The sequence below is a fragment of the Ovis canadensis genome, chromosome 22 (assembly GCF_042477335.2).
Source record: "Ovis canadensis isolate MfBH-ARS-UI-01 breed Bighorn chromosome 22, ARS-UI_OviCan_v2, whole genome shotgun sequence".
NCBI classification, from domain to species: Eukaryota; Metazoa; Chordata; class Mammalia; order Artiodactyla; family Bovidae; genus Ovis; species Ovis canadensis.
In genome coordinates, this window is record NC_091266.1 from 66694751 (window position 1) to 66708446 (window position 13696).

The 13696-nt window shown below is 62.6% G+C and overlaps 1 protein-coding gene across 1 annotated transcript in view; it reads left to right on the plus strand.

Annotated features, from left to right (window-relative positions):
• Positions 1-13696, plus strand: part of ADGRA1 (adhesion G protein-coupled receptor A1) — a 34611-nt gene that overhangs the window by 10487 nt on the left and 10428 nt on the right. The window contains exon 5 of the mRNA XM_069566891.1: positions 3097-3242. Within this exon, the coding sequence (XP_069422992.1) occupies positions 3097-3242 (146 nt within the window). The remainder of the gene's footprint in view (positions 1-3096; positions 3243-13696) is intronic.

The window sequence follows — 13696 nt, forward strand, 5'->3', positions numbered from 1 at the left end:
TAGTGGGTGTCTATCTGCCAGGACCACACGGAGAAAGTGTCCTGGCCAGCACACGAGGTCACAGGCCCCCCTTGTGGCCTTGGTTGTGTGAATTCAACAAGAGCGTGGCGACAGCCGTGGAGGCTGCCTCAGCTCAACTCCCTGGCTCCCGTGTGTGCCTGCTGACCTCAGCTCCTCTGTCCACACGAACTGACCTGTCCTGCACCAACGGCAGCTGCTGGCAACTCTTGGGTGTCAGAGGGCAAGAGTCTGCTCCCACTGGGCAGGGCTGCCTCGGGGGGAACTGTCTGTGAGCTCCTGCCCCTACACGCTCCCCCTGCAAACAAGGTGCCAGGCCTGTGCGGCAGGATGTAAGGGCCCAGTTTCCAGCGTCCCCAGGCTCCTGAGTACAGAAGAGAGGTCAGCTTTCCACAAACGCGTGTGGATGCCAACCGTCCCACCGGGAGGCCGACTCTGCACCTGTTCCTGGTGCCTGGCCGAAAACTCACCAGCACACCCCTGCACCGCACGCAGGGCAGACACGCTCCTGGAGGCCTCTGGATATTGCAGAAACACCCGCGGGGGAGCCCCGGGAAATCGAATTTGCCATCCGCCTCTGAACACCTGCTGAGACGCGGAGCCGTCTGGAAGCAGCAGAATGGACTGCGGGGAGCCCTGGGACCTGGGGCCGCTACCCTCAGCACCACGACCCCTACAGTCCCAAGAGCCCGGCCGGGGGCCCCCAACCTGGGAACTGTCCCCAAGCCTTCTGCCCAGACAGAGGCTAGGGGGCCAGGCATCCCTGTGGCAGCCACGGCCAGGCTAGGCCAGCAGGCTGGACCCCTGAGTGTGTCACGGGCAGGGGCAGACATGCCTGGAGGGCCTCAGAAGTCCTGCTGGTCACCTCGTGGTGACAGCCCCCCCTCAGCTCCGAGTCCACGTTTCCAGAAGGAACTGCGGCCCCACTCGCTCACTTGAACACGAACGTCGGCTCTGGTGCAGGGCAGAGAGGGCAAGATTCCAGCAGAGGGCCCGTGGCCCCCAGGCCAGGCTCGCCCGGAGGGACAGTCAGAAGAGAGGACAGGTGCAGGGCTAGGAGGCCGTGACCGTGGACCCCGCACTCGCCGGAGGAGAGGGACCCCGGGGCACAGCTCAGAGCCGGGTCGGCTGGAAGGTGTGACACTCGCTGTCCAGTGTCAAGCTGACTGGCCCTGGTGCCCAGACATCCGGTCAAACATCCTCCTAGGGCGTCTGTGAGGGTGCTTCCGTGTGAAATGAACGTTCAAGCGGCGGCCCAGGAGAGCGGACTGTCCTCCCAACGTCAGCCTTGTCGGTCCCCAAGAGCGTGCACCAGACGGACAGACGTCTGAGCAGGGAGAGCCATGAGTGTTCTGGGCAGGGACCTCCCGCCTCCAGACCCGCTCAGACTGAATCCGCACAGCTGGCCGTCCTGCGGGCTGCAGACTCTGGGCGCTCCGCTGCCCCCGCCACGGGGTACGATTCATCAGCCCCAGGGCGGTTTTGCCCCTGCCAGCCAGCCTGGCCCACCGTGCCCAACCCCAGCTCACCACCACCTGGGCTCAACAGCGGCCCCCACAGCCAGCGGCGCCCCCACCCCAGCGGGCGTCGCAGGGAAACGCGCCCCAGGGCCGTGATGGGCGCTCGGGCCCAGAGCTGGGGGCTGGAGAGGAGAGGTGGTCGTTATGGGACCAGAGCCGCGCGCGCCGCGCGGAGGCTGCGACACCACGCGCGCCGGCGGCTCCATGGCCCCGCGGAAGCCCGGCACGGCCGGGGCGGCTCAAGGGCCGTGTGGACGCCGGCGTGACGGCCCTGCGGCGACCTCTGCACGTGTCCACCTGAGGCTGGCGTCTGGCAGGTCCTGCTGTTTCGGCCTCCCCGTCACCCGCAGGCTGGCACGTCCCCGGCCTCGGGGAAGACGAGCGGGGGCGGGGCCGGCCCAGGCCCCACCCCGAGGACGCGGCTCAGGTCCGCCCCCTCCTCTCGGCCGGAGGCGGGGGTCGCGGCTCCGGCTCCCAGGCAAGAGGCCCAGGCCGGGCAGAGAGAAGGCCTGGACGCTCCCGCGCGCGGGCAGCGACCGAAACGCAGTCCAGCGTTCTCACGACAGTCCCACCCGTCCTTACGGGGCTTTCTCATAAGTTGAAGCTGAACTCTGCATGTGGCAAATCCTTACAACGGTGCGATGTTACCTTTGTTTAGAAAATCTCTGTATTCCTTAAACACTGACATCCTTACAATCACAACCATATTTTACCTGTCATCGCAAAACGTCAGGTCATTACTTCAAAGGTAGCCTCATTCTACAGAATTGGATGGCGATGATGGGGTGTGGAATGAACGCCCAATTAGCTAAAGCAGAGCCGCCAGGGGCTTCGGGGCTCTTTCCATAATAACGAGCGACTCCGACAGGCAAGGAGTGATTCAGCTTCTGATCACCGAGGCACAGCAACCCGGAGACCCCCGCGCCTCCGCCCCTCCCTTCTTGCGGCATCCGCGGGAGCTGAGCCTCGCTGACCACATGGCCCCCCCCGTGCAGGAGGAGTCTCCCCGCTAGGACCAGGCGGTGGGGGTGGGGGGGGCAGGGCGGGCAGGAGGAGGGGGCCTGCCCACAGCTCCCTGCGGGAGGCCAAGCTGGCTCAGGGTCCCGGCCACCCACGCATCTTCCCTGAGCTCTGAGTCCCTGTGAAGCCCGGTGTCTGCCCCAGGACCCCAGGGCCCCTGCCAGGCCCACTTCCTGTGGCTGTTGAGCTCTTTCCTGAGGGTGTGGGAGGGGGTAGCAGGACAGGGTGCGGGGCTCAGACTCGGGGAAAGGGCGCGGCGGGGGGGGGGGGTTGCTAGGGGACTGACGAGGAGGGACTCAGACCCAGGGTAGGGGTGCTGGCAAGGGAGACAGGGAGGGGGCTTAGACTCGGGGAAGGGGCACTGGGGGATGGGGTAGGGGTCAGGGGGCTCAGACTCTGGGTGGGGGAGCTGGGGGACAGGGTGGGGGTCGGGGCTCAGACTCGGGGCGGGGGCGCTGGGGGACAGGGTGGGGGTCGGGCTCAGACTCGGGGCGGGGGCGCTGGCAGGCGGGCGGGCTCTCACTGGCTCTTCCCCCAGGTGGGCATCGCGCTGCACTACTCCACCCTGTCTGCTCTGCTGTGGATCGGGGTGACCGCCAGGAACATTTACAAGCAGGTGACCAGGAAGGCCCCGCTGTGCCCGGGGGCAGGCCAGCCGCCACACCCCAGGCAGCCCCTGCTCAGGTACCGAGCGCGTCTGACCCCCAGCCCTGGGCTTCCTGGGGGTTCTCGGCAAGCTGGCCATGGGTAGGCCTGGGCCCAGGGGTGATGGAAGGCCCAGGTGCCCGGGGCTGGGGCGGCCAGGGCGGGGGAGCCGGGATGGGGTCGACGCCCAGCTGTGGGGTTCCTGCCCTCTGGTGCCGCCGAGTCAGTGTGGGGAGGCGCCCGGCGCCCGCCGTGGGTGGGCAGGTGGACACGGCTCTGCGCTGGGCCAGGGTCCTGGTCTCGGCTTTGGTTTATTCACGGGTCTCGGTGAGCAGGGGGGAACCTGACCTCAAGGTGACCACGCGGCTGGACGTGGATTTGAATGGGGCCCCTGCTCCAGCTGGTCGTCCCTGTTTCCTCCTCAGACTGGGAGGGTTTGGGGTGGACATGGTGGGACCAGGCCTGGGGCCAGTGGGACCCCCAGATGTCCTCCCAGAACTCGGCCTGGGGCGCCTGGGAGCATCCTGTCTGGGCCGCAGTAGGAGTGCCTCTCGGGAGACTCCACAGCGCGGCTCGGCCCCTTAAGGCAAGGACGGGCCCGCCCCACCCAGGCAGCGGTGCACAGCAATCCATGTTTTGCTGGCCTGTGCCCTCCAATTTCCTGAACCAAGACTGAATCCAAATCGGCCGTTGGCAGGAGCCAGGCCCAGATCGGCCTGTGTGGCCAGATCCTGGGTGCCCGCTGCCCAGCACCATCACCTGGCCCGTCTCCAGGCCATCGCCTGAGCTCAGAGGGCCTTGGACGCCCTGATGACCGCCGTGAGGCGCTCAGCCCGCCAGGGGCTGCCCGAGCTCCTGAGTGGGATGGTGCTGGGTGTCTGGGGCCCTGGCCTGGGATCCTGGGCATGGCCGCACCCAAGTGGTCCCGTGAGGGGCAGCGGCTCCTGGGGTCGTGGCCTGTGCAGGGCGGGAGTGGGGGGTACGTGGGGCCCAGCCCCCCCGGAGCGGGCTCCGAACCTGAGGGGCCACTGGCCTGTCCTCGTGAGTGCCCGCCCCGCAGAGGCGTCCGGTGAGGCAGATAAAAACGCTGTTGTTTAAGTGAGTATCGTGACTCCCAGCCCCCACCCCCATTCCCGACACTGTCTGGTTTTCACGTGGAGCAGACACGTTGCCACGTGGCAACCAGGGCTGGTGGCTTCTGCTGCAGCTTGGGCCAGGGAGATAAGATTTCTTCATCTTATCTCCTGCCAGGGAGGCCCCCAGGTTTAAAAATCACTCTCAAAATGTGTTTCCGTTCCCGGAGCTGAAACTGATTGCAGAGCTGCCTGGTGGTTTGAAGAATGGGGTGGAGCAAGCTGTGGTTTAATGTGGTGGCTTCGAATGCGCGTAACCCGGCTGGCCCTGTGGCTCTGTGTCATGGCGGCAGGGGCCCAAGGTCACACCCGCAGCTCACTCCCCCCAGTGCCTCCTGGGGACCTCTGCCGCCCACCCGCCTGTGTCTGCTGCCCCTGGGACAAGAAGCCTGGTGCTGAAGGCCACCCACCCAGTGCGGTGGCCCCGAGGGTCCCTCGGTCATCGGCACGCACCCCCACGGGTGTGGCTGTCAGAGGAGGGGACATCTGCTTCAGACTTACCTGCCCCCCTGCCCGGCCGCTGTCTCTGGCCCAGCCTGGCCTGGGGCTGGCAGCAGGTGCCGTGGGCCTGGACCTTCTCCAGAGGACAGAGGCTGACGGCGGGGACCCCAGAGACCAGGAGGAACTGTCAGGGGCTGGAGGCACTCCCTCCAGGGCCGCTGGGGCTTGAACTCTGCCCTGGAGCCTCCGTCCTGCTCTCCTCCACCCAGAAGCATCCTTGTCAGGGGGCTTTCCCCGCTGGGCTGCCGGGGGCGTCGCTTCACTGCATCCTGAACCCCCAGGACGGGAAAGTCAACTGTGCTTCACCCACTGCAGCGAGGATTTAGCGCCTGGGACCTCCTGGGAGGAGCGTGCTGCGGGGCCCCTTGTGGGCAGAGCACGCCACATCCTGCGGGGCCTTGGGGAAGGCCCGGCGCTGGGCAGAGCCCTGAGTTCTCCCAACTCAGTTCTGCGGCTTTCTGATGAGAACTAAAAGCATCTGTGAAATCCCACACTAACATTACTGTTCCCTGGTGGCTCAGACGGTAAAGCGTCTGCCTGCAGTGTGGGAGACCTGGGTTCAATTCCTAGGTTGGGAAGGTCCCCTGGAGAAGGAAATGGCTACCCACTCCAGTATTCTGGCCTGGAAAATTCCATGGACAGAGGAGCCTGGGGGGCTACAGTCCATGGGATCGCAAAGAGTCAGACACGACTGAGCAACTTCACTGGTTCACACTAACATTAAAATAGTTTTCTCCGTTTCTGCACGAACGGCCACTGGACTCTGGGCAGAGACTGCACTGAATCTGGAGAGCACGTTGAGAAGTGTCGGCATTTTAACATTATTCAGTTCAGTTCAGTCGCTCAGTCGCGTCCAGCTCTTTGTGACCCCATGGACTGCAGCACGCCAGGCCTCCCTGTCCATCACCAGCTCCGAGAGTTTACTCAAACTAATGTCCATTGAGTCGGTGATGCCATCCAACCATCTCATCCTCTGTCGTCCCCTTCTCCTCCTGCCCTCAATCTTTCCCAGCATCAGGGTCTTTTCCAGTCAGTTCTTCGCATCAGGTGGACAAAGGATAGGAACTTCAGCTTCAGCATCAGTCCTTCCAATGAATATTCAGGACTGATTTCCTTTGGGATGGACTGGTTGGATCTCCTTGCAGTCCAAGGGACTCTCAAGAATCCTCTCCAACACCACAGTTCAAAAGCATCAATTCTTTGGCATCAGCTTTCTTTATGGTCCACCACTCACATCCATACATGACCACTGAGAAAAACATAGCCTTGACTAGATGGGCCTTAGTTGGCAAAGTACTCTTTCTGCTTTTGAATGTGCTGTGTAGGTTGGTCATAGCTTTTCTTCCAAGGAGCAAACATCTTTGAGTTTCATGGCTGCAGTCACCATCTGCAGTGATTTTGGAGCCCAGAAAAATAAAGTCAGTCACTGTTTCCACTGATTCCCCATCTATTTGCCATGAAGTGATGGGACCAGATGCCATGATCTTAGTTTTTTGAATGTTGAGTTTTAAGTCAGATTTTTTCACTCTCCTCTTTCACTTTCATCAAGAGGCTCTTTAGTTCTTCTTCACTTTCTGCCCTTAGGGTGGTATCATCTATGTATCTGAGGTTATTGATGTTTTTCCCTGCAATCTTAATTCCAGATTGTGCTTCATCCAACCCAACATTTCACGTGATGTACTCTGCATATAAGTTAAATAAGCAGGTGACAATATACAGCCTTGAGATAGTCCTTTCCCTATTTGAAACCAGTCTGTTATTCCATATCCGGTTCTTACTGTTGCTTCTTGACCTCCATACAGATTTCTCAGGAGGCAGGTCAGGTGGTCTGGTATTCCCATCTCTTGAAGAATTTTCCACAGTTTGTTGTGATCCACACAGTCAAAGGCTTTGGCATAGTCAGTAAAGCAGAAGTAGAGGTTTTTCTGGAGTTCTTTAGCTTTTTCTGTGATCCAGCGGATTTTAACGTTGCGAACAGTCTTCAGTCCGTAAGCACAGGATGTCGCTCATTCACGAAGGGCTTTCGTTCCTCCTGGGAATGTTTACAGTTTTCAGCGCACGCATCTTGTGCTTCGTGGCTAAATTATTTCCTTAGTATTTTCATGCTGTTGTAAATGGGATTGTTTCTTTAATCTCGTATTCAGGCTGTTCATTGCTTACGTACGTGTGTTAGTGGCTCAGTTGTGTCTGACTCTGTGCGACCCCGTCGACTGTAGCCCACCAGATTCCTCTGTCCATGGGGTTCTCCAGGCAAGAAGACCGGAGTGGGCTGCCATGCCCTCCTCCAGGGGACCTTCCTGGCCAGGGATTGAACCTGGGTCTCCTGCACTGCAGACAGATTGTTTTACCATCTGAGCCCCCAGGGAAGCCCGCTTGTGTACAGAAACGCGGCTGACCTTGTTTGCTGGTGTGTGTCCTGGAGGCGGCTCACGTTGCTTGCTAGCCCCAGGGACTCTCAGGGGGCCCTTTGGGACCACACACGCACACGTGGTTTCCTCTCCACGTTGGGGGTTTCATTGCTTCGTGTTCCGCCTGGACGTTCTCCTTTCTCTTCTCGCCTCATTGCCCTGGCGGGGACTTGCAGGACTGCGTTAGCCCTTTCTCTTTTTCTCTTAGTCTGGCCAACAGTTGGCCAATTCTGTTAAGCTTTTTAAAGGACTAACTTTGATTTCATTGACTTTCTGTTTGTTTTTTTTCTTTTTTGAAATCGGGGACTTACTGAGCACATATCTATCAGGCTCTCTGCCCGAGTGCTGGTATGGGCTTTACAGCTATTTGGCACTTAGTTCAGAACAGAAAAGGTGTCCGACATAAAGTAAGTTTAATAAGATCTCATAGTTTACAAAGTGCTTTCACACATTTCAGAGGGAAGGTGACTTTCTGTTTTACAAAATAAGGACACGTGGGCACAGAGAGATCTCCGAGCCGCCCCAGCGCACACGCCAGCAGCCGACTATGGCCGCCTCACCGCACTCATCTCTGCTCGGTCTCCATTGCTCCCTCCCTTCTGCTGATGCGAGTTCGGTTCTCTCTTCCTCTTTCCCGGTTCTTTACAGTGTCAAGTCAGATTCCCAATTTGAGATCTGTCTGTTCTGACTGTAGAACCTATGGCGTGACTTTCCCCCTGGGCACTGCTGTTGCTGACCCAGAGGTCTGCGTGCTGTGGGCTCACTTCACTCATCGTGAGGTCTTTCCTTCCACCCGCTTACTGTCTGTGACCGTGTTGTGTCCCCCAGACCATCAGGCTTTCAGCAGGAGGCGGTGGAGGGAGGGGATGTCTGCTCTAGGGCCATGCTGAGACCCTTAGAGGCGGGGAAGCTCTGCGTGAGTGGAGGGCCACGTGGCTGAGGGTGGGGCCCTGATCCCAGGGGTGGGAATGAGCCACTTCATCCCTCCCGTGTTTAGAAAGCTCCGAGGGCAAGGCTGGGGCTCAGCGAGGGTCCGGGCTGGGGTAGGCGGCCCTGCGGGCTCTGCTGTGGGCGTGGGACCGAGTCAGCATCTGCTTTCTCTGTGGGGGACGGGCAGCAGGGTCGGTGGGCGTGGCCCCGGGGGCCTCCAGGAAGCATCTCAGTTCGGGCCGTGGGCCTCCCAGGGGTCACCAGGCAGAGTCGAGGCCTTCGTGGGTCCCTGATGGCTGTGACCTGAGTCTGAGTTGGGTTCCTGGCCTGTCAGTCCCAGCCCAGGGCTTTCCTTTGGGGCATCACTACCTGGGATACAGGGGTGCCACCCCTCAGCCTAGCGGGTCGGGCCTTCCCTCTGCTCCTGCGGGAGGGGTTCCCTGCTCTCCCACCTGGGGAACACTGTCAGCAGCCTCCGCAGCTCATCCAAGGGAGGCTTCGCTGCGTCCTCCCGCAGGACCTGGGGGGCTGCCCTGCCCCTGTGTCCTCAGACCTGGGCTCACAGCTCCTTTTCATTAAACGTGGAAACCACTATCGAGAGATGACGCCAAGTCAGTAAATACTGTTTAATTGGGCCTGGTGTGCGCAACGTCCATGCTGATCTGAGCTGCTGTTGGCGGAAAGCAGGCTAACTCTGTGTTCTGACGTGAGGCCCAGAGGCTGAGCCGTCATCACGGGACCCCCAGGGGACCCCACCCCAGTGCTCAGCACAGAGATGATGGCTGTGTGGCTGTAGACCCAAGGCTCAGCTGTCATCACGAGATCCTCAGGGTAACCCCCCCACCCCATCCCAGTGCTCAGCGAGGAGGTGGTGGCTGGCTCTGCAGGAGGACCTCCAGGGGCTGCAGGGGGAGGAGACCCTCAGGCTGAGTCTGGGACAGTCCGTGCAGGCTCGCAAGGAGGGGAGGGGCTCCCAGGAGGGCAGGTGCCGGGTGAGCGGTCGGCACAGCCCGGGAGGAAATGCAGACGCGCTCACGAGGGGGCCGTGTGGGGACACGGACTCGGCCCAGGGCTTGGCCTGCATGCAGGCAGGCTGGCGGGGCAGGGGCGCACTCGAGGGCGGGGCAGGGGCGCACTCGAGGGCGTCGCGCAGGGGACTTTGGAAACTTGATCTGACAGCAACCGAGCGGCGGGAACCAGCAGCACACGGAGCTGGGACCAGCCTCCTGGCCTTGGGGCCCATCTCCCACTGTGTCCTCACACAGCGCCAGGCCAGGTGCGAGGAGGCTCTCCGCCGTCTCTGGAAAAGCGCTTCCGGACGGCTCCCCCCTACAACCAAGACCCCCTCCCGAGACCGCCATCTCAGCGGGGGGGAGAGTTCAACGGGGAACTCGGGTCCAGGGACTCCACCGAAACGTCAGCATCAAACAGCTCTGGCTGTGACTGCTGGCGTCTAGGCTGATTCAGCTGCGTGCAGCCTGCCCCGCCTTCCCGACGGAGCGGCCCCGAGTAGTTTCCTGTCTCAAGGCCTGAAAAGCCCACTTGGTGGTGCCCACAGCCTGGTTCGTCCATGGTCCACAGGCAGTTGGCCCCGACTCTGGACTGCTCCAGGTCTCCAGCCCACCCCTCCTCCAAGTGAAGCCCCCCTTCCTCGAGGATACGGGGGCCCAGGAGCAGCGACCCCTCCGTTCACGTCAGCAGATCTCATCCACAGAGACCCAGGCTCCACAAGGGCATGGACCAGCCGGCGTCTGCCAGCTGATGGCAGCTCCTCAGGCCATCCTGGGGGCGGGCCTGCCTGGCCTGGACAGTGGACAGAGCGGCCAGCAGGCCCTCGGGTCCTTCCTCACAGCCTGACGCAGCTTCTCCTCCCGGGTTCTTGCTGTGGGCATCTCCCCCTGCTGGTCCCTTCCGGTCGCTGAGCCGTGGCGGGAGAATCTGGCCTCTGCAGTCCTCTGTCCTCTCCTGTGGCCCCTCGGACAGTCAGGGAAGCATGGGCTCCATGACCTGGAAAGAGGGCCTGCCCAGCTCAGCTGACACAAGACAGGCACCGGGGGCGGTTGCTGGGATTTCAAAGTCAAGTTTCCCAGGGGCCCTAAACTCAGGACGCGAGGTCGGTAAACAGATGCCCCACTTGAACACTGAAGCTGGAGCAGACAGGGCCCGTGGGTCACAGTCAGAAAACCCCAGCACCCAGAGGTCGCTGGAGCCCCCTCTGTGAGGCCTCCAGGGCGGCTGGGGCTTGTGGAGCTGGCCGATACCCACAGGGACGCCCGGCGGGCACCACGCATGCCCACAACAGGGCCCAGGGGCCTCGGCAGGGACAGCACCCTCCACCTGGGCCTTGCGCCCACCGACCAGGGCTCCCTGTCCCGGGAGCGGTGCACCCTGACTGCACGTGGGCTCCAGTCAGCAACCAGGGGAGCGTGCAGAGCAGCCCAGGCCCTGAAGACAGAACAGAGGGCGGGCAGGGGCCTGGGCGGGTGGGCAGAGCTGCCGGAACCTCCACCCTCCACCCCAGGCTCGGGGTGGGGAGGGCTGGTCCTTCCTCCTTTTAAAAAAGCTTTTTTTTTTTTGAGAAATAGAACATTTATACCCCCCCAAAAGCCGAAAACATCAGTGCAGGTTTATGAAACAGTCCTGTGCCCTTCAAAGGAAGAAACAGAAGCCTCCTCTGCAGGAAACTCGGCCATGCCCCACCCCCGTCCTGACTCATGACTTCTATCGCCTTTTTTTATAGTTTTACCCAAATTTGTCTGCACTGATTTGGGGCCGTATACACATGGACTCGCTCATTTTATATTTTTATCAGGTTTATTTCACTGCCCAGCGTGCTTTCCAGTGTCTGAAACTGTGTCACCATCTGGCTTCGTGGTGCGGATAAGTGGCCAGGCGCTGTAGTCACGCTGCTCCTGGTGGGCGGCGGGGGGGCCTGTGACCCCACCATCCCCCCAGGTTTTGCTCATCTTTCCTGGGAGCAGGGCTCTGGGGTCCCATCTGCGCTCCCCGCTGAGCACCCAGCCTCCTCCCGTCCCCCTCTGGGCCGTCTGTCCATTCGTCCGTCCGTCCGCTGCTGTAGGACTAGGTAGGCAGGTCCCCGCATCACCTGTCACGGGTGTCCTTCCGACTCCCCCAGCCGGAAGCAGGAGCCTGGGCTCCAACACTGCACCCCCTACAAACCCACCCTTCCCGGTGACGTGCCTTGCAGGTTCAGCCCTGTGACTCCACTTACAACTCTGTGCTTTCTGCTGGGACATGACTTTCGGGTAGTGTGAGCTTGGGGACCAGGTTAGTTTCCTGCTCCTATGGGAACAAGTTGAAACGCCATGAATTTATCGTCGGGGCCTCCCAGGTGGCGCTGGTGGTTAAGAACCCCCTTACCAACACAGGAGAAGTAAGAGCCCCGGGTCTGCCCCTGGTCAGGAAGATCCCCCGGAGGAGAGCATGGCAACCCACCCCAGCATTCTTGCCTCGAGAATCCCATGGACAGAGGAGCCTGGCGGGCTGCAGTTGGTGGGGTCGCAAAGAGTCAGACACGACGGTCAGTCAGACAGTTAGCAGCAGGCAAATGTATCATACGCAGTCCAGCGCTGGAATCCGAACCCAGCCAGCGGGCTAACCCAGGCGCGCGGGCCGGGCCCTCCCGGAGCCCCCAGGGTTGACCCGGGCTTCCACGCTCCCGCTTCTTGCAGCGGCCGCCCCGGCCCTGGGGTCACGCCCTCACTGGAGCGGCCGGGCGGGGGTCCACCGGGGGCGGGAGCTGAGGCGGAGCAGGCGGGTCCACGGGGGCGGCGGGGGCAGGGCAGGGCCTCGCACCGGCCCGGGCGCCAGGCGGCTGCCGCGAGGACAGCGCCCCGGGCCTCCAGCGCCCTCTGCCGGCCGCCGTCCCGCAGGTGCTGGACGCGGAGCCGAACCACCGGAGAAGGGCGAGGCTCCCCGCAGAGGGGGAGGCGCGGGCTGCAGGGGCCCGACCAGGGGCGGCGGGAGGCTGTGAGAGCCCACCTGCAGGACCCCAGGGCCAGCGCACAGCCTGGCCCAGGCGGCAGCCCCTCCCCGGGGCCGGGGGTACTGTCCCCCTTGGGGGAAGGCGGGCCAAGCCCGCCCAGCGCTCTGGACCCCCGCTGGGTTGGGCCTCCTCCTGGGCGAGCTGGGGGACCCATCTGGACCCATGGGCAGTGCCGGGGAAGGGAGAGGAGGGGTCACCGACCTGCCCAAGGTGAAGCCGGCAGCGGGGTCTCCTGGTGAGCTGTCCCTGGGTGGCTGGGGTCCTCTGAGGGGCTCTGGGCCCTGGGCCCGCTGTGGGTTGCACACTTGAGCAGAGGCCCCTTGCACGCTTGCAACGTCACCTCACCACGTGCTGAAGGAGCCTCTTCATCGAAACCCAGGGCTTCCTCCGTGGACCTGTTGGCATGCTGGGCCCAGTGCGGCATTGGGGGACGTGGTGGGCGGGGCAGCGGAGGGAGCGGGGGGTCCGGCAGGCGGGTCCGTTTGCTGTGCGCCCAGAGCAGAATTGGCTCTCTTGAGGCCTCCCCACACCCTGAGGCCGCCCGGCCGTTGTCCCTGGAGCTCCGTCTGGCCTGGCGTGGCCCCGGTGGGCGCTGAGCTGGAGCCCTGGGGGCTGTTCCCTGCACCCGAGGGGTCTGCAGAGGCCCCTCCTTCGCGCAGCCCTGCCCGGTGGGGGCAGCTCCAGCGTCCGGCCCCCAGGTGGGACCAGGGTGGTCCCACCTCAGTCGGCCGGGCCCCGCTGGCCTGCAGCAGATCCTGCGAATCCGGCCTGTTCAGGGCCCGTCGCTGCCCTTTTCCTTCCCTCCAGGCTGGTCTCGTGGCCTGTGCTCACACCCAGGGCCCAAGAGGAGGCCCTCGGAGCTCATGGCCGGAGGAGCTTGGGCCAGAGTGGGCCCTGCCCCACCGCGGCGCCTTCACCTGCAGACGGCGGCTGCCCTGCAGCAGCACAGACCGTGTGCAGACAGTCATGCCAGGCGGGCAGCGGGTTGGGGGGCATCACACAACGGTGGGTAAGGCTGGACCTGGAGCTGCAGGCGACAGAGCAATGGGAGGGACCATGCTCAGGAGAGGGACAGTGGGACGTCCAGGTGGGAGCAGGCCCGGAGGGGCTACAGGCAGCGACGGGGGGCCCGGCCCAGGCCGGGGCTGGGGGGCTTATCTCCCGTCACTGCTTGTCACCAGACTGAAAGTGCTGCCTCCACAGGCCCCTGCCAGGTGGTCTGTCTTCCTGTGAGGAGCCCCAGCCTCGCCCCAGGAAGGGAGGCTCCCAGCAGAGGGGCCGTGCTTAGCTGCTATCTCCACGGGAGACCCCTCGCCAGCCTGATGGGGCAGAGCTGAGCGCCCCGCCCACTGTCAGCCTTCCCTCTGGTCCCGATGCTGGGCGTCAGGGTCCGTCCCTGCAGTCAGGGGTGTGGCACGCTGCCTGCTTTTCAGATAGCCCGAGCCCTTAATGTTTCCATATAAGCTATTTTTAAAATTTATTTATTTTTTATTTTATCCTATTTTTGGCTCCAGC